This window comes from Pinus tabuliformis, chromosome X, assembly GCF_031772625.1.
Source record: "Pinus tabuliformis cultivar Carrire ecotype Pingquan chromosome X, CPIR1, whole genome shotgun sequence".
Taxonomy (NCBI): domain Eukaryota; kingdom Viridiplantae; phylum Streptophyta; class Pinopsida; order Pinales; family Pinaceae; genus Pinus; species Pinus tabuliformis.
Window position 1 is genome coordinate 359,005,170 of NC_142308.1, and position 24,029 is coordinate 359,029,198.

The 24,029-nt window shown below is 38.7% G+C and overlaps 1 protein-coding gene across 1 annotated transcript in view; it reads right to left on the reverse strand.

Annotated features, from left to right (window-relative positions):
- Nucleotides 1–24,029, reverse strand: part of LOC149139982 (protein MRG1-like) — a 353,221-nt gene that overhangs the window by 286,034 nt on the left and 43,158 nt on the right. The window contains exons 2-4 of the mRNA XM_089448612.1: nt 13,141–13,194; nt 12,720–12,733; nt 11,931–12,073 (exon numbers count right to left, since the gene is read on the reverse strand). Coding sequence (XP_089304738.1) covers nt 11,931–12,073; nt 12,720–12,733; nt 13,141–13,194 — 211 coding nt within the window. The remainder of the gene's footprint in view (nt 1–11,930; nt 12,074–12,719; nt 12,734–13,140; nt 13,195–24,029) is intronic.

A 24,029-nucleotide genomic window follows, 5' to 3' on the forward strand; every position in this document is an offset into this window, starting at 1 on the left:
ATATCTTACACATCATGCTCTTGTCTTCTGAGCTTCGAGCAGTTAATTAAATAAAATCCATAAAAGGCATATAAAGAAGGATGGAAAATCAAGGACGGGGCACCTCATGTAACACGACTGCTCCCTCTTATACATTACATACCCAGGTGTGGGCTACCCCTTATCTAGCTACCCTTATGCCCCACTATGTGGCCCAGGGTTGTCCCTCTCATTCCCTATTCCATCTCACTTATTTGTACCTTGGACATACTATCCCCTCTAAGGATTGAAACCACCTAATAAGGTACTTTGCTAACCCCCTTTGGAGCTTGGAGACACTAGCACATGCTAAAGCCCGCTACGGAAGGGCATGCCATTACAAAGCGCCCTCGCTCTTATCCATGATTTGTAAGCTCTCTTACCCGATTATTTCAATGACTGGTTGTACTGGAAGCCTAGGGGACGCATTGGATCTTATGTAGGATTACAAGTGGTTTCCATTTGGGTTTGGTTTCCCTATACGGGATCATAGCCCCCAGAGGTCTACATTGGCACATGTAGGGTGTGCACAAAGATCCATGGACCTCCACAGCAGCAGACAATAATCCACAGATCTTCATGGATGTTTAGAGATTACTAGCGAACCACTTTTGGGATGATGGTGATATGCTTGGTACACTATGCCCAGCGGGTCCCCATAGGAGCCCCACACTATTGGCAAGTGTCCCAGCGCTTGTACAATGTCATGGCAGTTTTCATTCCACCACTTGGACCATTGGAAAGGATCTGCAAGCATCTCTGATTCATATGGAGACTCATCAGGTCATTGATGTGCCCTCAAACCCACTGAGAGCACCACAGGTCAAAGTCTCTCATATTCCAAGGAATTTATTCCTCAATATGGCACTGCAGGATATTATTGAGCCTTTAGAGGACCCTACAACATGGATATATTATTATTTGGCCCCTTGTGAGGCTTATTTTTACATTTGTGAGCTAATTTGGTGGGCTTGTCACCAATAAGGGTTTTATTTGCACATTATTTTATCATTAGGGGCTAATGTAGGCCCATAGGCTAATTCGAACTCTTTAAGATGCTATATATTGATGTTAGATACATTCATTTGTATCATCACTTGACTTGGGATCTCTCTAATCATAGAGAATTTCGCATTTTTTCCTTGGTGGATATTTTTTGGAGATGGATTAATTTTGATGTATGGATTTGGTCTATTTCTCTTGTCTTGGAGCTTTATTGACCAAACGAAATGCTATTTGGATATACTCTATAAGGTTGTAAGTAAATTTTAACTTGTTGTCGCATACTGCTAAAACTAGGGCTAGCTGTTGCATTATTGAAATGTGGAATTGAGCATGTTTTAGCTAATCTAATGTATGGGCTAATGTTATTTGAATGAAATGTCCTATAGATTTATTTATCCCGAGAAGCTTGCATCATTTGCTTTGAAGTATAAATGCTTGAAGGTCACTTTTATTTTCTCTCTCAACATTGGATGAAGTTGACTTTTTGGGCCTCCTTGATCAAGAAACCAAGTTCTTACTCATCATTATCCTTGACTCCATATCCCCAAGTGGACCAAGCATTGATCCCTCAAAAAGGGTGATCATTTTAACCTTCTTTTTACCATTTTCCCCTTTTTCCCCAAGTCTAGCCCCATTAGGTCACCTAGGGCATCAATTTCCCAAGAATTGACCCAAGGAAAAACTTCGATCTCGTATAGATTACTGCATTGGTGGGTCCCCTCCCTCTCCTCCAAATTTGAGGCAATTCCAATGGTGGAATCTCTGGGAATCCCAAGCCCTTGCTCTAGGATCGAATTGTACCTAGGAATCCTTCGAGCTAGACCTCAATAGGATCAATTCAACCTTTTGTAATAAATATCCTTGTTTAGTCCTTTCCCCTCACCTTGTCCAGGATAGGAACATCATTGGTTGTTACATTCCATCCCCGCAACCTGGGTTGGGTCCACTTGGCCCCATGTGGTCCCACTTCTCAATAAAGATTATTTGTCAAGGACCATTTGGGAATCCAAGTTTCCCAAGGATTATAGGGATTAAGAAACTTGTTTATAAGCCTATGCTTTCTCCCTCAACCCTCCAATCCTTGCCCCTTATCCCTGATGGACCAAGTCACTTGCTTAAAGAGAAAGCAAGCTCCATTCTTTACTTTGTCCTTGGGAAAGGGTTTTCAGGGTCACTTCTCACCTATCCATTGGCATATCCTTTACAAGTGATCCCTACACTACTGAGACTTCTCCCATCGGTGAAAGTTCGTAAAGAGCAGGGAGACTTAGCTGTGGTGACAGTGGGCTAAGCCTCCACCATTGCCCTTAACATAGCAGTTGCCCTCTTAGGAACCCCTTTAGGTCCCCTGCTAGTTTGAGTGGTAACAGAGCCCATTCTCTCACATGGCACAGTTTTGGACTCCACTAGGCCTCCTCAATGGCCCAATGACTCATTGTATCTTCTATTTTGCTCTCTTGAGAGACTTCATCTTTGTATTATTGTGCTATCTTGGTGGGCTTGTTACCAAGTCATGTTACTATTGTACATTATTTTATTACTTGGGGCTTAATTAGGCCATGTAGGCTATTAGAACCCCCTCATGGATTGTATAAATACATTGGAGGCTCATTCATTTCTCTCATCACCTTTTTGGATTGGACGATCTCTTCTTGAGAATTTTGGCTAGCTTCTTGATGGATGAATTAGAGATCTAATCCATTTTGATGTTTGGAAAAGCTTAATTTCTTGTCTTGGAGCTTCGATTTCTTTGCATCTTGATTATTGGAATAATTTCGCTATTCTTGTGAGTACCTTTTCATGCTTATTTGTAATTTTTCTCTCATGCAATTGTCAATGGAATATTTTCGTTCATGAAGCTGGTGTAGCTTCTCTTTATCTTATGCAAAGTTGTTGGGCTTGATTTTGTGAGAGATTTTTCATATGATCCTTTGAAGTATGGTAAAATATTGTCCTAGAGGTACATAAATGTTCATGAATTGCCTTGATAAGTCATCATTTGCAGTATAAATTTCCCTTTGTAACCTAGTTGTTGTTTGGGCCATACAAAGTTGTTGGGCAACTCTTTGGTTGGAATTAAACCTATCTAAACGATGATTTCATTTGACTCCATTCTCCTAATTGGCTAGGCATTGGTCTAGTCATAAGGTGATCACAAAAGAATATTCTTCTCACACTCTCTTCCTCTTTCTAAGCCCCAGCCTAGTAGGCTTCCTAGAGCATCGTCTTAAAATCACTTTTAACTGTTGAAAATACGTGAAAATAGGTCCACTACTACATTGGGGTCTTCTTGAGAGGTCCTCCAAATTTGAGGTAGATCCCGCAGTGGAATCTCAAGATATTCCAAAACCCTAGCTTGAATACCGTTCTCTCCCCTAAGTTCCCTTTGGTTGATGGCTTCATTAGGATTATTGCACTCAAATTCCAAGAGAAATTCAATTCCTTTGATCCTATTCTCCTCCGTAACTTGGTCAGGGTCATCTATTGGTTGCTCCAATCCAAACTCCTGACCTTCTGTAGGCCCACTGGGGGTTCTTTGTGGTCCCACTACCCTATAACTTCAATTTCACAAAGATCACCCAGAAACCCTATTCTTCAGGATTCCTTGATCTTGGGCACCGCGTTTCAAGTAATACTCTCCAACCCTAGGTTTTAGTAATCCCCTAGCCCTACTAAGAGAGCCATTTATCTTGCTTCTACAGCAAGGAAGCCCATTATTTGAGCCTCTATTGTTAATAGGCTTTAAGAATCACTTCATATCCTATCATTGAATCATCTATTCTAGTGATTCTTCTCGTACGGGGACTCCTTCCACCAGTGAAAGTACATAAAGAGAAGGGATCTTTAGCTGAGGTGACAGTGGGTTATTGCTCCATTGTTGCCACATTTCCTAATAGTTGCTCTGTAGGATCCCCTCCTAAGACCCTTACTAGTTTGAGCGGTAACAAGTCCAACTATTATGCACAGGAGAGGTAAAGTCCACACATGTGCATATGGAAGACTCCAAGAGGGGACATCTTACGAAAAATAGCTCCCAATGGTCATGACTAAAGTCTCCAATGTGTAATCTCCTCCCCAAATCATGTTAACCACCTCCTAGAAGCCTATGAGGGTCGAAAAGGTCCACAAGTTCCAAGTAGATGCTCAAATGGCCAAGGTCGATGGCTCCTCCAAAGGTGACACATGCCTCCATAAATGGTGATTTGGCTGAGTGCTCCATGAAATGTGATCTGGCATGGCACGAATGATCCATGTGCATGAAAAATAGCCATAGAGTGTCTAGCGATTTGTGATAAATGCTTGTAGCATTGTCTCTTCATATGAAAATATTTTTAAGGGTTCTCAAGTGTTGAATACATGTCATAAGTACCCAAAGTGCTAGGGAGATGATCATCTATGTCATAGTGAGACAAATACATAACCTTTACAATACATAAGTAAGACTTCTACATTAAGGTAAAGTGAAAAAACCTAAGGGTTCCCTAAGTCAGGTGTCCTAATAGATCCAATCCAAGACCCCCATGCACCGACCCTAGCCATAAATGATCTTCATGAGATGGTTAGTACAAGCAACAGGGGCAAATATTATCTTGAAATGGGAACTAAGAGGATAGGCGATGACAAACCACAAAAGGTCTAGAGCACCCGCCTAGATGGAGAGATCACATTACATAGATCTCTAAGCATTGTTTAGTACAATACATAGATACAATGATCACATGTTTGCCTAATCATGATACATAATACAAATCATCATTATGGCACAAATTATCACAAAACTCTAGGCTCTTACATCATCTCAAGATAGGCATGAAATCTGATCATATGTTGGAACATATTTGCCAAAGAAATGTGGTACTCTAAAGTGAAATTGACGAGTAAAAAGAGTAACACTACCATCAAGTGGTTTCACCTTGATCCATTGCAAGACCCTTAAACCATAGGTAGCAAGGAGTTATTAGTGGCAAAGAAGGTAAGGAAGGTTGTTTGTGAAGAAAGGAGAAATTAAATATAAGGAATGCACTATCAACGTTTCCTTATAGGATTCCAAACAAATTTGCATGCAATAATGGAGCAAGATTTCAAAATAAATTTGACATTTAGTCATGGCATAAATAGAAATGCTACTTCATACATAAAATATGCAAATATCAAAGATAAAACAGTGAACTTACAAAATTCTCCAAAGTAACACTTCTTTCAATCCCAAAAAAAATCTCCTTGCAAAAGATCATCTCCACAAGAAATTTACACCATAGAAAATGTAACGAACAAAGTTCGTACACTAAGGGGAATGCTCTGATCCCAATGTAACAAACAAGGTTCCTATAGGCAGCAATAATCTTCATAATAGTTTGAAGACAAAAAACATCAATTGTAGGACAAGTAATTATATATATAAGAATATTTGAATACAAGTGAGATGATTTCAAATGAGGATGAGGGCTTGCTTATATACCCTAGGCAGGTACCTCTTCACAAACGATCATGTCCTTAGAGAAATGCCTCCTCTCTCTCTCTCTCTCTCTCTCTCTCTCTCTCTTTATATATATATATATATATATATATATTGCCTACCTCTTCAAAAAGCTTTGTCCTCAAAGTTCACTGATGAAATGGCTTGATCTCTTTCCCTGTTTCGAACATCTTCTCGTCTTAAAACTTTCAACTTTGTTGATACAAGACAATATGATCCTCTGAGTGATAAACAAAATTGTCGAACTCAGATTGGATCTCACCATCTTAGATTAATCTTCTATGGAATCTTCCGATCACTAGAAATTTGTAATGAATTGTTATCATCAGATTGAATTGTTCATACTTCAATATTCTTCAGAACATAAGTTTGTTGTTTATGCTTTGAGTGATACAAATGTGCAGACTGATTAAGTTGTCTGCTCTTGTGATTTGGATGTCGATAAAGAGTTTTTGTGGTTTGATTTTCCCTTATCATATGTGTGGCAATATTCTGATTTACTCCACATATTGATGTTGTTGAATTGGTTACAGAATCCTCAATTGGAATTTTCATTGTCTGAACTGCAACAGTTAAGAATTTTTTCTTCAACCGGCTTGTCTTCTTCTTGAGTTGTGATATTCACTGGATCAATAATTGTTCCTTTTTCTTCAACTTGGGCAGTTACGTCTAAAGACTTTGACACGTTTTTTGTATTGAGTTCCTCTACTTTGTTTTTCAACGATTTCTTGTCATTTTTAACTTTCTTAATTTGCGTCAACAATTTCTCGTTGTGGTCCTTAAGGTGAGTAACTTCTTCATTTTTGTTAGCGGTGATTTTGTCAACTTCCCTTTGCATATTTTGTATCATTTTTTTACCTTCTTGACAAACTACTTTTGAGATACCTTGTATGTCTTCTAGTGTTACTAAATTTGGTTTCACTATGACATCTTGTAGCGTTATTTTTTTCTTTTACTAGGAATTTTTTTTTGTATTTAGGATAAAAGACCCTAGTGATTCCATCTAGGGTGAACCCAAAATTATATCACTATTTTCGCAAAATAAGGTTTTACCAGTGAATTGTGAGACAAAATTATTCTATTCAATGTTTAGTTGTATATTGCTTATGTTATTTTGTTTATTATTCATCGAATCCATTATTTCAATTATGTTTGATTCAGGGATCACTAATTGGTTAGCACATTCAGTACTAACATAATTATTATCTTGAGTAGGATCAATAGAGATTATAACGTCTTTTCCTGCAAGTGATCCTTTCATTTTAAATGGTGCATTAACACACATCATAGAAATTTTAGGAAATCTTTCATTATAAGAGCAAGATGTTGTTATAATTAATATGGATCACAAAAGTCTAAATTCAAAAATCTTTCATTGTTGGTTTTCCATTTTTTTCTTACGCCATCATATTCGAATTAGACTCCATTTTGTTTGTCGATAATTTTTCGTCAACGGTACTTTGACTAAGGAATTTATTTTCTTAGTATGGAAGAGCTACTTCTCTAATATATATGACTTTTGCTTACTCTATATATCTTTTTAATTATTTTGTGACTTGATTTTTTTTTTAAATATTCCTTTTTAATTTTAATCTTTTCAATGATATTATTTTAGCCAAGCACTTCTTTTTTATAGACTTTATAGGCCTTCTCCTTATTCAAACTAGCTTGATATAAACCCTTAATAGATGTCAAATATCTTTTTTCTAAAATTAACTTTGATTTCTTTTCTTTATGTTGTATAAAAACTTTCTTTATATAATCATTCGGCTAACCCTTTTTTTAATTGGTGTGCCTATTCTCCTCGACTTTTATTTATTTATTTATTTAAAATTTAATAGCCTATATACGAGAAGACTTTAGTTCCCTTCTCTTTCAGCGAAATCAATTGAGGGTTTTTTTACTTTGATTGTTAATCTTAATCCAAATTTCAAGAATATTAGCAATCGTTGTTTGTAATGGTCACGTCATTCGCAATGGAATTAATTTTTGCGTTTAGGACCCCTCACGAACAATATTCCGTTTGAACAAGGACCGATTTTTCGCTTAATACATAAATTTTATGACTTCGATCTCAAATTTTCTGTCAAGTGGTAAAATGGCAATTTGTACACTGCGACTACGAGGCAACTATGCTTGAACGTTGGGGCTGGAACGGCGACGGTGATGGGTGCAATGGATGGGATCTAACCAGTGGTTGGTCGCTAGCGGCAGGTGAGACGGCTTGGAGGAAACTGTTGGTGGAATGGTTAAGACAGTAGGGTGGAGACAACGGTGCAAGAATGTCCATGGTGGAACCAATCGTTGTGCAGCTCAGCTCGTTGGATAATGGATGAGGCTAGATGTCGTAGCAAATGATGAAACTGTCAGAGAGACGCAGTGTAAGTGTTGGCTTGATGCAAAGTGAACAAGAATTTGGCGGAGGCTGCAGTGGTTGTTGATGTGTCGGGGTGGCGGCGTGAGAATCCAAGGGACAGCGGTCTGGGACTACCGAGTCGAGTCTATCGAACGATGGTTGTCGGCGACTGAGCGGGCAAGCAGTAAGTGTGATTTCTTTGTTTTTGTTGTTGTTTATTTTTATTTCTATAGTTTTTTTTATTTTTTTATATATGAATTTTATTTTAACTTTTATATATATATATATATATATATATATATATATATATATATATATATATATATATATATATATCTATTTTAACTTTTGATTTTCTTTAATAACTTTTTTTTTCTTTTTTTTGTTTCTTTTTGAATATTTTTTTTTAAGATGTACTTTTTTTTTCAATCTTCTTATATATATATATATACTTTAAAAATGGCCAAGGGCCTCTGACGAAATCAGCGAATGGAGAAACTCGAAAACTTCTATTGCAAAATGCTTTCAATTTCACGACAATAAAGTTGATGCAAGGTTGATGGCCAAAGGCCGAATCAGACTAGTTCCATGCAGTGGTTGAGTGGCCAAAGGATCGAACAACTCTGATACCAATGTAACGAACAAAGTTCATATAATCAGAGGAATGCTCTGATACCAAAGTAACGAACAAAGTTCGTATACTCATAGGAATGCTTTGATACAAATGTAATGAACAAAGTTCGTAGACTCAGAGGAATGCTCTGATACCAATGTAACGAACAAGGTTCGTATACGCGGTAATAGTCTTCAGAATACTTCGAAGACAACACCCATTGTAGGACAAGAAATTATATATATAAGAATATTTGAATACAAGTGAGATGATTTCAAATGAGAGTGAGGACCTGCTTATATACCCTAGGTGGGTACCTCTTCACAAACAATCATGTCCTTAGAGACATGCCTCTTCACTACTAATTATTAGTTAATTAATCATTAATCAGTCTTATTGTTATTTACATTATTTGTATTATTTTATATATATTTTATTTATAAAAGAAATCACATCTTGCCCAATGTAGCTACAAAGACTAATTCGCACTCTTAGAAGAGGAGTGAATAATGTGTGATGATGAAATGAAATGAGGGGAACTCTCTATTTATATGTAACCTAACTCTCTCATTTTTACAAAAAGACAAGTAAAACCCCTAATGACCAGTTCACAAGAGTGTTCCACAAGAGTGAGGTTACAAACCAACCTTAGCTCAAAAATATAACAAAAGATGCCAAAAATGCCTGCATGTGTGGAAGAAAAACCTCCTCTAATATGATGCCATCCTCCAAAGGAGCTCTAAATGCCATAAGCAATTGTCAAGTGGGCAAATGAGTGCTCCATACTCCAAGAAGTACATCTAAGATCATGGGCATGCCTCCAATGTGCTTCCATATAAAGACATGATCACCAAAATACCCAACATCACCCTCTAAAGGGCAATAGGGGTGACATGGCACCAATCTACTCAGGTTTTAGGGGAAAATATTGATGTGCAATCCCTCCCTTGTCATCTCAAGGATAATCATCATCATCCAAGATCTGAAACAAGCAACACCCATGAAACTGTGTCAAGGCCAGTGTGGTGGTGTCTTGGGTCCACTGGGCACATCATCTATAAATCCAACACCAAGCTTCATGGGCTCAGCATTTTAGCATATGGGTATACTTTGGAGTGTTAAGTACCATGTGGAATCATCAAATAGTCCAACGCTCTACTCTAGGTGGACAACGCTGCATCAACAATGTCATATCTGCTCTCTAGAATGGTTAAGACATCCTCTGGTACGTTGTCAAATGGAGAATAATCATGTGTCCAAAGGCCTTTGTTGTTGTGACAATACCACCTAACAAAACCTTACTCAAAATCAAGAATTCACCAATCATTAGGGACAATTACCATAAATGTGTCATAGTGGACCTACCTAATGACAGGGGCATAATAATACTTCAAATAAAGCTCACCTTCAAATGCCTAACTAAATCAAGTCCTGTAAATAGGTTACCTCTTTATGTTAGGGATGGTTAGATGGATAACCCTATTAGGTGTTTCTAGCCCCCAAGGGGAAGTGACCTATCCCAAGTTATCCCATCAATCCATAGTTGTCTGTGAGAACGGTGGTTGCGGAGTGGGAAAGACTTCAAGGCAAGGTGTCGTAGCCATGTCACCAGCTAACAGAGGTCCAAGATCTAAGTGTATAGAAGTAAGGAGGAAGCAATCGTAAAGGCATGAGTTACCCCTTTACTCGGCCTATTTTTTTTACCCCTCTAGTGCATCTTTTACTTCTTTATGATTTGCTTTGATTTGGGTGCATAGCTCAAGACCAAGCTTGCTTATGAGATTTTTCAATGTTACCCCTTAAGGATCAGTTTATCACTCATCAGGGTCGAGACAATACAAGAGTTCCTTTTATAGATGAAGCATCATGTGCTTGAGTCGCTGGGGTGATGGCTAATGAAGGTGGTAGAGCTCATGTTAGGCTTTTGCCCACGCGCCAATCAAATTTCCCAACCATATTTTGCATTTTATCTCTTTCTTTCAGTGTGGCTTTCTTATGCTTTTACCTTTATTTTGGCTACATCAACCTCCAAGGCAAAGTTTTCTAGCCCAGACTCAAGGATGAGGATGAAAGGGTGCCAATATCAAGGACCAATAAATGACCACCAGCTCAAAGAATGGAAATGAATACAAGGAAAGATGGGAAGTGCTAAATATGGAATATCATGGACATGGTACTTCAATCAAAGCTTCCCTAGTAGTGTCCTTCCTAAAACCCTAAGGCCTCAAAGGAGGTCCCACTAGACTAGAGTCAAAGACTAACCTCCCAAGTGAAGTAAGGGAACAAGAATACAATCAAGATCGGTCAATCATCTAGTTTGCCCCTTGATCCATATTAGTATGCCCATAACATTAAGTGAAAGCACATGATTGCAAAATGGTTAAAGTACCTGCCAATGGATGACCCACCTTTCTTCAAGAAGGAATGCCAGAAGGGAATGAGAGAAATCTGATCGGAGCAAGCAATGGAGGATCCTGGCATCATGTTATGGACTGATCATATAGGGCTGCTGGCTGGCTGGCTGTCCAAGGAGCAAAAAAAATTCTCCTATTGGTTACCCACTATCTGGTGGGTAATAGTACATCAAGTGAACTTCTAACGGTAACAGCATCAAAGCATTCTAACAAAGAGGTCAAGTGAGGAAATCAGTTGAGAAGTAAAATGAGCATGAATAGATGTCTGAACAAAGGAATATGTATATGTCAAACACATCAATATGACATTCCACTATCAGCACTTACCTAGACTCCAAAATCCCTGATCTTACAGTAAGGTCATTAACTAAATATTTCTTCCAAGCACCAAACTAAGAACCTAACTCCCATACCAATGTTAAAGCTTGGCTTTGTACTCCTGAAACTCTCAACAGAAAGGAGGAAAAAATAGTTCGTAGTTCTTCCTGCAAGTGCGTGCCTACTGGTTTTGTACTCCTGAAATGCTCAACAGAAAGGAGAAGAAAATAACTTTAGTTCTTACTGCAAGTGCATGCCTACTGGTTTTGTACTCCTGAAATGCTCAACAGAAAGGAGAAGAAAATAGCTTTAGTTCTTACTGAAAGTGCATTCTTACTTGTGCAACTACAGGAATCTGATGATTAAGTAAAGCATTGTCTACAAAACGGCCAACACTCAAACCATTACTTAAAGAAAAGTGGCCAACTCAAACCATAAAAATTTAAAAATGTCCTAGATGCTCTAAGTATGAAGTAATCCAAGGGTCCTAGAAGTATGTATTATTTATATAGAACTCAAACCAGGACATTCTTAATTCAGTTAATAAACAAGAGATTATTGAATCTTTGTCGATTTATCAAATAAGCAAGCATATTATTTTTTAGATATAGTTCAACTTGCAAGTATAAGCTTTATAAGATACCAGAATAAAATAAAATAAAACATAGGCCAAACATTTGGACATAATTTTTAACAAAAGAAGTAAAGAAGGCAAGGGAAGTAACTAACCAGTAGAACTTCTAGGCTTGCTCTGACTTATGCGAGCCTTAAAATTCTTGTCACCACCCTGGTTTTTTAGCAGCTCCTGCTGCTTTTGAACATTTTCGTCAGTGAACTGCATAAGGCGGTCTGCGCCAACCCATTCGTCCCAACTAGCCATGATTGAAATCATCTAATATCATCATCAGTCTATAAATCCCTCCCAATAAACAGTGAAAATAAAAAGAAAAACAAAACAATAAGCCAACCTAATCTTACTTCTTCCATTTCCATCTTCAAGTATTCTTATATTTTGGTTTTCATCCGTATGTAGTTAGAATAACTTATCAACGACATTTTATAGCCACATCATATAAGAACCAGTCAACAAGTTATAAGCTCATGTCACACTAAGATTCCTCCAAATTTCACAATAAGGAATTAACCTTCAACAGTTTCATTCTCAAACCTGTTATGGATTCTACACAGTATAGCAGTATTTTCTGCTCGTTTAGTAGTACAAGCAAAACAAAAGATATATCAATATTTATATAGATTCTTCCTCGTTAATCAGTAATTAATCATCTCACAAATTTTATGGCAAACAGGAGACAGCTTTCTAAGGCATAACAGAAAGAATCAAAGAAAAGCATAAATACATATATTAAGATAGCCCATTTTCACTGAAAATTTTCCCGTATGAGCATGGAACGATACACTAAAATACTGCATCATTTCAGTTTTCTTGCAGACATAGAACATGACAATGTATGTCAAAAAATTGAAGGCGTATGGAACAACCAACAAATGAGAACTCACTTTTTGCTCCAACCCTGCAAAAGGGACACACACAAATTATCAGAAACTAAAGGTTACAGTTCTATAAGTTAAGGATCAATTAAATATGATGGCAATCACAAATATTCAATTAGCTAAAGTTTTGCTCGACCCTAAAATATTTCAATAATAACTTATTGAGGCATCTAGATGTATTAGAACCTACGAGTGTACTCTACAGGAGAGACAACCCAATGTATCAGAATTAATAAATATGTTTCTTAAGTTTTCCACTAGTTGCCAGAATGTGACAGGAATTCAAACTTCTGTACTGCTTACATGATATCGAGACAGAGGCATATGCTACTGAGTAATGTCCATGCCGTGAAGGTTAGAAAACTTATCTTCCAATCCATCTATAATTTCCATAATAGAAAAAGTTAAGTGCTTACGCAACACTTACCAAATAGTGGACATAATATTTCCATTCTTTCTTCCGAAACTCTGCTCTCTGGACCTGCATGACGAAACCAAATTTATTAGGTATTACTACTTTATCATTTTCAATCTAAAAAAGCATGTCATCAAATTCCTCTTCACTCCATCTTATAACGAACCCTCAACTTCCACCTTACTACCAGATCATCAATATTTTGATAATTCAGAGAAGTGAAGATTGATGACTAGACACCAGATGCTTTACACATTAAAAAAATGCAACAACCTGGTGGACAAAAGATAAATTATTCAAGCAGAACAAACTGTGTAATAAGAAAAAAAAAAACATTAAACAAAAGCCTGTAATAATCAAACATTGAGAAATTAATAAACAATCTAAAATAGATTCCATAAATTTCTCAATGTAAATCAAAGCTGGTGGACTAATCATTGGACAGCAGAATAAAACATTAATGGAACAGTAAATTACAAATTAATTCTCCATCAAAATATATCAATAATAGTCACCAACAACAACATGGCATTCATCAATTATTGGGCATCATAGAGGCTTAAGACAAGAATCTAGCAATGGGCATGTAACTGCTCCATCTGCGTTGGGCAATGTCTCCCATTTCTCTGGCCTCATTTAAGTGGGTTCTCTCTCAACAAAACCAGAGGATGTGCTGTCTCACTGAACTAATGTACGAAGCATCCATAACTGGAGTATCTACCTGCTGCTTAATGCCTCCAGTCACTGGGATGGGCTGGAAGAAGGAAGTGATCAACAATCAACCTGGGGGAACTAAGACTTCATAATTCCTGTAAGCTTCATCACTTGTATGTGATCACCTCTCATACATAGAGAGCCTAATGGTAATGCTAAATGGTTAAAAGGGAAGTTGACATTTCCTTTATCTTTCCTTTTATCCTCTACCTTAAATTTTTAAAATTATCATTAATTGTTTCAGAATGTCTGGGAGTGGTACCAACCACATCATACTTCATACAAAGAAAGTAGAATTTCATATCCCATCCAAAATTCAGTAGACTTGGTGCTCTTGATTAAATGCCCATCATATAACCGGATTCGTTATATAGGATCCACGAATCCAAATCCGCCATGTCGGACACGATTCGCCCAAAAATCGTGTCCAAAAAACATGACACGACGAATCCTATTATGACACGTCGAATCCCAAGCGTGTCACGATTTTCACCAGCGTGTCACAATTTTTGACTACTAACGTCAGCCTGTAAATAAACAGTGACACGCTTCGTTAACTGTAAAATATTTTATAGTGGATAACATCATGAGACATAACTGCACTTAAGTTTTAAGGGCTCCGTGACTGATTATAGATCTGAGACCAACACATCTCTTGTGTCCAAGATTCAAATTTATGGGCTCATGATCGCATTCTCTTGCAGCCTGTTCACTCTCTGTCTGTAGCACTGTGATTCCATACAAATCATGACTATATTACATGGTGGCTTGGCAAATACTTTGTGGAAACACTAATAAAACAATCTGATCCTGTTCTGATGTAAAATTCGATGGTTCGCTCTTATGATTAAAAAGCTTGATAGCCCTCGCTTTTACAATAAAATTCTATGAACATCGTGGTGACTGTAGTGGCTCGCATCACATTGATTTTATAATAGAATCACAGTAAATTTGGGCTCCAAGAGTTGAGTAAATAAACAGTGACACGCTTCGTTAACTGTAAAATATCTAATTTTTAATATATATATCTATCTATATATATATATATATATATATATATATATTAATAAAATAATATATAACGAATCCTATGTGTCCTGTTCAGGGGGGTCAACATGTACGAATCCGACACCACGAATCCCGAATCCTACGTGTCCTGTTCAGGGGAGTCAACATGTACGAATCCAACACCACGAATCCCGAATCCCCGTGTCAAGCGACTTAGCTCATATATGATATAAAATCCAACGAAAATGTCACAATCCCATCTATCCTAAAATCCTGAAAACTGTAAAGTCTACTGAATTTTGGATGGGATATGAAATTCTACTTTCTTTGTACGAAGTATGATGTGGTTCGTACCACTCCCAGACATTCTGAAACAATTAATGATAATGTTAAAAATTTAAGTAAAAGGATAAAAGGAAAGATAAAGGAAATGTCAACTTCCCTTTTAACAATTTAGCATTACCATTAGCGAATGCACAAGGAACATCGTCGGAGCAAGGAGGGAGCACAACTCCAAGCTTTGAGAGCGTCCTTAAGAGGGCCACACTCTGAGATTGGGAGGAAGCATGCCCAAAAGGTCCAAAGCACACTCCTAGGGGCACCCCCTTCGCATATCCTATGACAAAAGAAGACAACCCTAAATATGTTCTCAAGGAATAAGGGATGGTCACATTTTTACCTCCCAACTCCTTGCTTGGTGTAAAAGTCCCTAAGCACAACTTGTAAGACCCCAATAAATCTTAGGAAAACTACCCACTATCACCTAAATTGTGTTAAAATTAGCAACTAAGGCCAAACTCCATGTGGGTCATCTTATTCATGGCTGATAATATTTTTATTACATTCCTCTCGTCGAGAGGTGTAGGATTGGTCTAAAGATCATCCGATTCCGATAAGTATTTATGGAGATATGAATTTATTTTGATTATGGAATAATTATCAAGCTGACCAGCAACTCATGTAGGCTCAGAACTTAGAAGCCCAACAGAGGCATCTATTCATCATCAACATCTGTATATAAATACAGGAGGTCTTTTTCTCATTTGGACACACACTCTCATCACATCTCTCTCTCTCTCTCTCTCTCTCTCTCTCTCTCCTACACAGAAAAGAAGCTCTTCTCCTACTGTGCAGAAAGGGACTCTTCTCTCACACGTTTGGAAGGAATGACACAGAATTTAGGGCGGAAACTGCAAATCGGAAGTTTGACCAGCGTTGACCATCAGACTCTCTCTCAAAACTGCATTGTAGGTGGAACTGACTCTCCTCAGAAGGCCGCATTTTTTGGTGAAGGAACAAGCCAATCCGACGGTCAGTTTGCAAGATAGTCTACCCTAGTTTAGGGTTGATCTAGGGTTTGTTGCTGCTGATGTAAATCAGATTTATGTACTATTTCTCTATGCTAAATTATTGAAGATAAAAGAAGATTTGATCAAAGGGTTTCCCCATATTGGGGTTTGTCCCTCGCTAGCCGCCACATCTTGTGTCTCTTGTCTTGGCTTGTTTTCTTTCGATCGTTTAATGTTCTATCTGCACTTTACTTAATGTACATGTGATTGCTAATCTATGGATAATAATAATAAAAAGAAGTAAACTGCTCTAACCATAGAACATACCATAACTTAACATGGTATTAGAGCTGAGGTGAAGACAAAGCCCAAGCAAGAGCAAGAGCAAGAGCAATCACAAAGAGAAGATTGGTAGGCTATCCAAAATGAATTCATGGGGTCCTCAACACACTTCCCTACTGAAGACAAGCTTCGTGAGAAGTCTGACTATCACGGATGGAAGATGTCTCTCGATCTAACCTTAGAAGATCAAGGAGTGTTGGACCATGTGAGAGGCAATATTGTTGAGCCTCCATCAAATGCACCTGTTGTTGCCAGGAACAAATGGAAAACCGGTGAAGTCAAAACAAAGAAGATCATCCGGGACTCTATCGACAAGCGCTTGGTGGCCTACATCTCCGACCTGAACACCTCCAAGGAAATCTACGATAGACTGGTGAGTTTATTTAAAGTTAATGATGCAAATCAAGTCTTGTTTCTTAGAAATAAGCTAAAGGAAATTAAAAAAGGCAAAGATGAGAGTATGCAAGCATACTTCTTAAGAATCACCGAGATCAAGAATGATCTCCTATCTATTGAGGAGATTATTACTGATAGGGAAATGGCACTCACGACTCTTGGAGGATTACCATCCGAATGGTACATGTTCAGGACTACTCTTCTCAACAATAACGTAATTCTTGGTTTCAAGGAATTAATGGCAAGATGCATTCAAGAAGAAACAAGGATAGAAGAGCAAGAAATGCCCATGCCTAAAGGTCCTCCTGCTGCCTTTTCTTCTCATGCTAAGAAAAGAAATAATTCCGAGACTAAATCAAAAAGAAAGGTTGGACGTAAGGATGGAAGAAAAGGACAATGTTACATTTGCGATAAAGCAGGTCACTATGCAAGAGAATGCCCTGATAGAAGGGACTCACACCGAGACGATGATCAAAATCACTCTCATGGCAATCAAAGGAATGGCAAATCTAATAGCAGAGGTAAAAGGAGTGTTGGAAATCAAGGAAGAGGACAATCATTCAAGAAGGCTAGAAATTCCAGGTATGAATCCAACACCGTTGACAATAAGCAGGATGAATATTATCTACCAGTTGCTCTATCTACCTCTGCTCCTTCGGACTCACTGGGAATTTGGCTTATTGACAGTGGTGCCTCAAGGAACTTCACTGGTTACAAAGAAGTTCTCCATAATCTGATAGAGAAAGAAACTAACCTCGAAAGTGTCCTTGGAGATAATATGAAATATCCCGTGAAAGGTGTAGGCAATGTCTCTCTTAAATTGAATCAAGGTAATACAATCCACTTACAGGATGTATTATATGTACCTGACCTCAAAAAGAACCTGGTGTCCATCTCAGCAAGGTACGTGTATGGAAAAACAATGTTAAAGATGCCTTTACTCTTGGGTTTCGAGTTAATTCATTATATCAGGTCGGTGGAAGTCCGCTAGGTGTCATGTCTTGTGACACATCTCTTCAGTCTGAACTTTGGCATCGAAGGTTTGCCCACCTTCATTATAAAGCTCTACCCGATGTAAGACAAATGGTGACAGGGATGCCTGAATTCCGAGTAGAGAAAGAAGGTGTATGTCTAGGATGTGCCGAAGGAAAGCTCAAAAGGGGACCATTCCCCTCAAGCCAAAGCAAGACCTCTGATATATTACAGTTGGTTCACTCAGACATATCCGGTATGATGCCTGTGAACTCCTTGGGAGGATATTCATATTACCTTACTTTTACAGATGACTATTCTCGAAAGACTTGGATATACTTCTTTTAAAAGAAGGATGAAGTGTTCTCTTGGTTTCGACACTTCAAATCCTTGATCGAGAATCAAACCGAAAAAAGATCAAGATCTTAAGGACAGATAATGGGACTGAATATGAATCTAATGAGTTTCATGACTTTCGTAAAGAGGTTAGCATAAAGAGGGAGACTACTACACCATATACTCCTGAACAAAATGGTGTGGCGGAAAGGAAAAACCGTACGATTGTGGACGTTGTCCGTGCCATGCTCCATGATCAAAGACTTCCGAAGTTTCTATGGGCCGAAGCTGCAAACACCGCCGTATATGTACAAAACCGACGCCCTCATCAAGAATTGGGTTCCAAGACTCCTGAAGAAATGTTCACCGGTAAGAAACCTGATGTATCTCCTTTTAGAATTTTTGGAAGCCCTGTATATTTTCATGTGCCGAAAGAGAAAATGAATAAATTGGGTGCATCTGGAAAGAAAGGAATCTTCATGGGCTATGGTGAAAATACTAAGGGCTATAGAATCTATGTAGCCGGTCAAAGGGAAGTCATGATTAGTCATGATGTCACCTTTGACGAAGATATGGCTCTCAGCAAGGTGAACAATCTTCCTACTTTAAGGAGCTCTCAAGAAGCTGACACCAAGGAACCAAAAGAAAAAGATGATGTAACAATGCCCGATGTGGATGAACCCATGGATCCTATTGATCCACCTGAGCCTTCCTCTTCTAGGAAGAGGCCCTCTTGGCTTAGGGGGCTACTCGATGATGCTGAAGGACACACTGCACCCCGAGGAACCTTCCGTGAAAGTAAGAAACCTAACAGGTATCAGGGATACCTGACCATCATGAGCACGATCATACAAAATGAGCCTTCATCATTCTCAGATGCCATCAAGCATCAAGTATGGAAGGATGCTATGACCAAAGAATATGAGTCTATTATGAAGAATGATGTTTGGGACGTAGTTACCAGACCCCAGGACAAGACAATTGTCACTTCTAAATGGCTTTACCAGATAAAGCATGCGGCAGATGGAGGTACGGAAAAGTATAAGGCTCGTTTTGTCGCTCATGGCTTCTCCCAAAAGGAAGGTATAGACTATGACGAGATATTTGCACCTGTTGCCAGATATACCACCATCTGCTTGATCATAGCCCTTGCAGCTTCACAAGGATGGAACCTACATCAGATGGATGTCAAGACCGCGTTCTTGCATGGTTCGATCAAAGAAGAGGTCTACGTGGAGCAACCCGCAGGATTTGAGATTTATGATCGAAAATCTCATGTATGCAGGTTGAAGAAGGCTCTCTATGGGCTAAAGCAAGCACCCCGAGCATGGTATGAGAAGATCGATAGCTACTTGATGAAGCTGGGATTCACTAGGAATGAAGCTGATCCTAACCTTTACTTTAAGGTTGAAGATGACAAACCTCTCATACGAGTGTTGTATGTGGATGACCTCTTTCTAACAGGTGCAGACCCTCTCATTCACAAATGTAAGAGGGAGATGGCTTCTGAATTTGAAATGAAGGACCTAGGACTAATGCACTATTTCCTAGGACTTGAAGTCTAGCAGAAGCCAAGGGAAATTTTCCTATCTCAAGGAAAATATGTGGTGAAGATATTGGAAAGATTCGGTATGGTAGACTGCAACCCTGTAACTACCCCGATGGAGCTTGACTTCAAGAAGTTAAGCGGTAGTGTTGCTGGATCTGTTTTACGAAATGCTACCGAGTATCGGCAACTCGTCCGAGCATTAATGTTCTTAGTGAACTCCCGTCCAGATATATGCTTTGCAGTCAACACATTAAGTCAACATATGGTTGAACCTCACCATATATATTGGATTGGTGCCAAGAATCTGTTAAGATATCTTCGTGGCACAATTACATATGGGTTAAGATACACTGTCAGATATGTGAGACTACTTGGATACACTGATGTTGATTGGGCAAGCACTGTGGCGGATCATAAGAACACTTTCGAGTGCTGTTTCTCCTTGGGATCTGCTTCGATATCCTAAATGAGCAAGAAGCAGAAGTCGGTGGCTTTGAGCACCGCCGAGGCAGAGTATATTGTTGCTAACATGGCCTCCTGTGAGATAGTCTGGTTGCGAAAGCTCTTCAGTGAGCTATTTGGATTTACATTGGATACCACCGTGATCCTATGTGACAACCAGAGTGGGATTCGTTTGTCAGAGAATCCTGTATTTCATGATCGCTCCAAGCATATCGATATCAGGTACCACTATATTCGAGATATGGTGCAGCGAGGAGCAATAAGGCTCCAACATATCGGTACAGATGAACAGGTCACTGACATTCTGACAAAGCCCCTAGGGAAGGTCAAATTCCTGACTTTCCGAGAACGACTTGGTGTCATTCAAAGACCCTCTGATGAGGGTCCTGTATGATGTATTGAGCTCTGGGAGCTCCGAGGGGGCGCGGGGTACTTCTTGGAGCGACATATGACCACAGGGTGACTCACCATCCCCTGGTGGTGTACATGTACAGGGTAAAAGAATCAAAACTTTCCCTGTGACACCCTGTGGCGACTATGTAACAGGATGATTAGTTCTCCTGTGAGGTCTGGATGATGTGTTCTCCATGACGATTATGTAGTAGGATGATTAGTTCTCCTGTGAGGTCTGGATGATGTGTTCTCCATGACGATTATGTAGCAAGATGATTAGTTCTCTTGTGAAGTCTGGATGATGTGTTCTCCATGACGATTGTGTAGCAGGATGATTAGTTCTCCTGTGAGGCTTGGATGATGTGTTCTCCATGGCGATTGTGGAACAAGATGATTCGCTCTCCTGTGGGCCAAGATGATTAGTTCTACGTGGCATCCACTGGACAGGATGATTCGCTCTCTTGTGGACAGGATGATTAGCTCTCCTGTCGAGGCATCCTACCCATGCAGTCTGGGACTCATGGGAAGTACCTCTCATCTGATCAATAAGCGGGGAAATGAGGATAGGGACCATAGTAGTACCGATGGACGCATCGCTATATCTACCATACTCCCTATACTAGGATGACCTTCATTGATCTAGGATCAATGATACTGGTCTGGGACCAATGGTAGGAGTTGTACCCACTATGACATTGACTTCGGGTCGGTTGAGCACTGGTCTGGGACCAGTGGTACACACTCTGAGACTAACTTTGAGTCAGTGGAGGATGGTATGATACATCCTCGATCACTTCTTCTTCTTCATAATTCAAGCAGAGCATAATAGAGCAGAGTAGAGCAGATCAGCAAAAGGTAGAACAGAGCAGGGGTCAAGTTGTACAGGGCAGTGCATTTGATGGATGAATAATAGCAACAGACAGACGAATTGCTGATGAAGTTCTCCCTAGTTGAGAGGGAGTGTTAAAATTGGCAACTAGGGCCAAACTCCATGTGGGTCATCTTATTCATCGCTGATAATATTTTTATTAGATTCCTCTCGTTGAGAGGTGTAAGATTGATCTAAAGATCATCCGATTCCGATAAGTATTTATGAAGATATGAATTTATTTTGATTATGGAATAATTATCAAGCCGACCAGCAACTCATGTAGGCTCAGAAGCCCAACAGACGCAACTATTCATCATCAACATTTGTATATAAATAAAGAAGGTCTTTTCCTCATTTGGACACACACTCTCATCACATCTCTCTCTCTCTCCTGCGCAGAAAAGAGGCTCTTCTCCTACTGCGCAGAAAGGGACTTTTCTCTCACACGTGTGGAAGGAAGGACGCAAAATTTAGGGTTGCAACTACAGATCGAAAGTTTGACCAGCGTTGACCATCAGACTCTCTCAGAACTGCGTTGTAGGTGGAACTGACTCTCCTCAAAAGGCCGCATTTTTTGGTGAAGGAATCAAGCCAATCCGACGATCGGTTTGCAAGATATTGTCTACCCTAATTTAGGGCTGATCTAGGGTTGTTCGCTACTGATGTAATTCAGATTTATGTACTATTTCTCTCTACTGAATTATTGAAGATAAAAGAAGATTTGATCAAAGGGTTTCCCCATATTGTGGTTTGTCCCTCGCTAGCCGCCACATCTTGTGTCTCTTGTCATGGCTTGTTTTCTGTCAATTGTTTAATGTTCTATCTACACTTTACTTAATGTACATGTGATTGCTAATCTGTGGATAATAATAATAAAAAGAAGTAAACTACTCTAAGCATAGAACATACCATAACTTAACAAATTGCCTTGTCATTCTCTCATTAGACTAGATGAACTCTAGTCTAGGTTGGAAAGGCAGTGTAGAGTGGAAGCAAGAGAAAGCTTAGAAAACAAACATAATCTTTTGAAAAAAAATTGGGTGGTGGATGAAAGAGAAGATTAGTGCCTTGCTTTGTTTGGGTTAGGTTATGAGATCATGCATGTAACCTTAGGAAGAAATTTTTCAAAAGATCTAAAGGGAAATTTGGATGCAACATGAAGACCTAAAGGCCCTAGATTTAGCAAAGCTAAATCCCACAAATGTTACAAAAGGAGGGGTCTTCAAGTATTACACCACTTACAAATCAATGGGTGTTATTTACCTTAAGAGATCAAACTACACTTTTGTTCTCAAGGAATTATAGGGCAAGATTCTCTCTCTTTAAAACAATGTAACAAATAGGGTTTACCTACTCCAATGTAGCACATTACCCCCCCATGGTGGCCAAATCAACTTTGACATCTAAACCTACAACAAACAACCTATAATATGCAGTTGCACCAAAAACATAATGCCCCGTTTCAACAAGGTTGTATATACATTCCACAAAGCTTAGACAAAGATAGGGCAATTTTATTCCAAAGCTTCGGCGCTCTTTGAACTCACACCTTACAAATGGAAATAGCAAACTCTCGTAGAAGTTTCAACTCTATCTCCTTTTACAATGAACAAGTATTCGTTCTCCTAGATCCATTAGTCCTCTGAGGAATAACAATCAAATGAGTTGCTGAGATCCACAATTTCCTCCAAGAGGTTACAATAAAATAATCATATTCCACAAGGAAAACAACATATTATGTTCTCACATAAATTTTAACAATTAAAAACTAATGAGTTACTTTAAGTAACAACTTCCCAAATTGCCAAAAAGCTAACAACTTTCTCATTGTGGTCATTTGATTTTGACCTCCAAAATGTCCACGCATCAAATCATAAGAAAATTGATCCATGAATGACAATTTTTAATTCACGCATGAGGAATAACAGTGGCATCTTGTATAGCTCCATTGGCTTCTAAAAATGGCTCCACAACAAATCCTCTTGTGGAAAATTCAAAATATTAATATGTGTGCCCAAGGAGAAAAAGCATCATATTCCACATTCACTCACCAAAGCACCAACTTCAAAACCTAACAAAAACAAATCCAATATGTCATGCCACATGCAAATGATAACCCGACCATTGTACATATAAGAAAGGGGGCAGCCCATACCCTTGTATGATGGCATATTTACATCTTTTGTTCAATGGAATGTGCCATGGCTTCATATATATGATAGCAACTATAAATTAGACATGGAATTGTTATCAATCAAAGCAAATTCAACTTCTAAATATGGTGGCTCTGTATGCTTAACATTACATAGATAAAATGCCTTAAAATAGGACAGCAACCTGATCCCACATGACATATTTTAACTGATAAATCATTGATGATCTCACCAAGCAGTACATTATCTTCATGAACAAATTCTAATGTGCTTGGGTAAAAACAACTCCATTCAACATGAGCTTGGGATCGATCAAGTCAAATGGAGGATTCTTCAAATGTAATGGAATATGACATCACTCCTCTTAAATCATACAAGCTAAAGAAGTGGCCCCTTTATTAAAATAATACAATCTT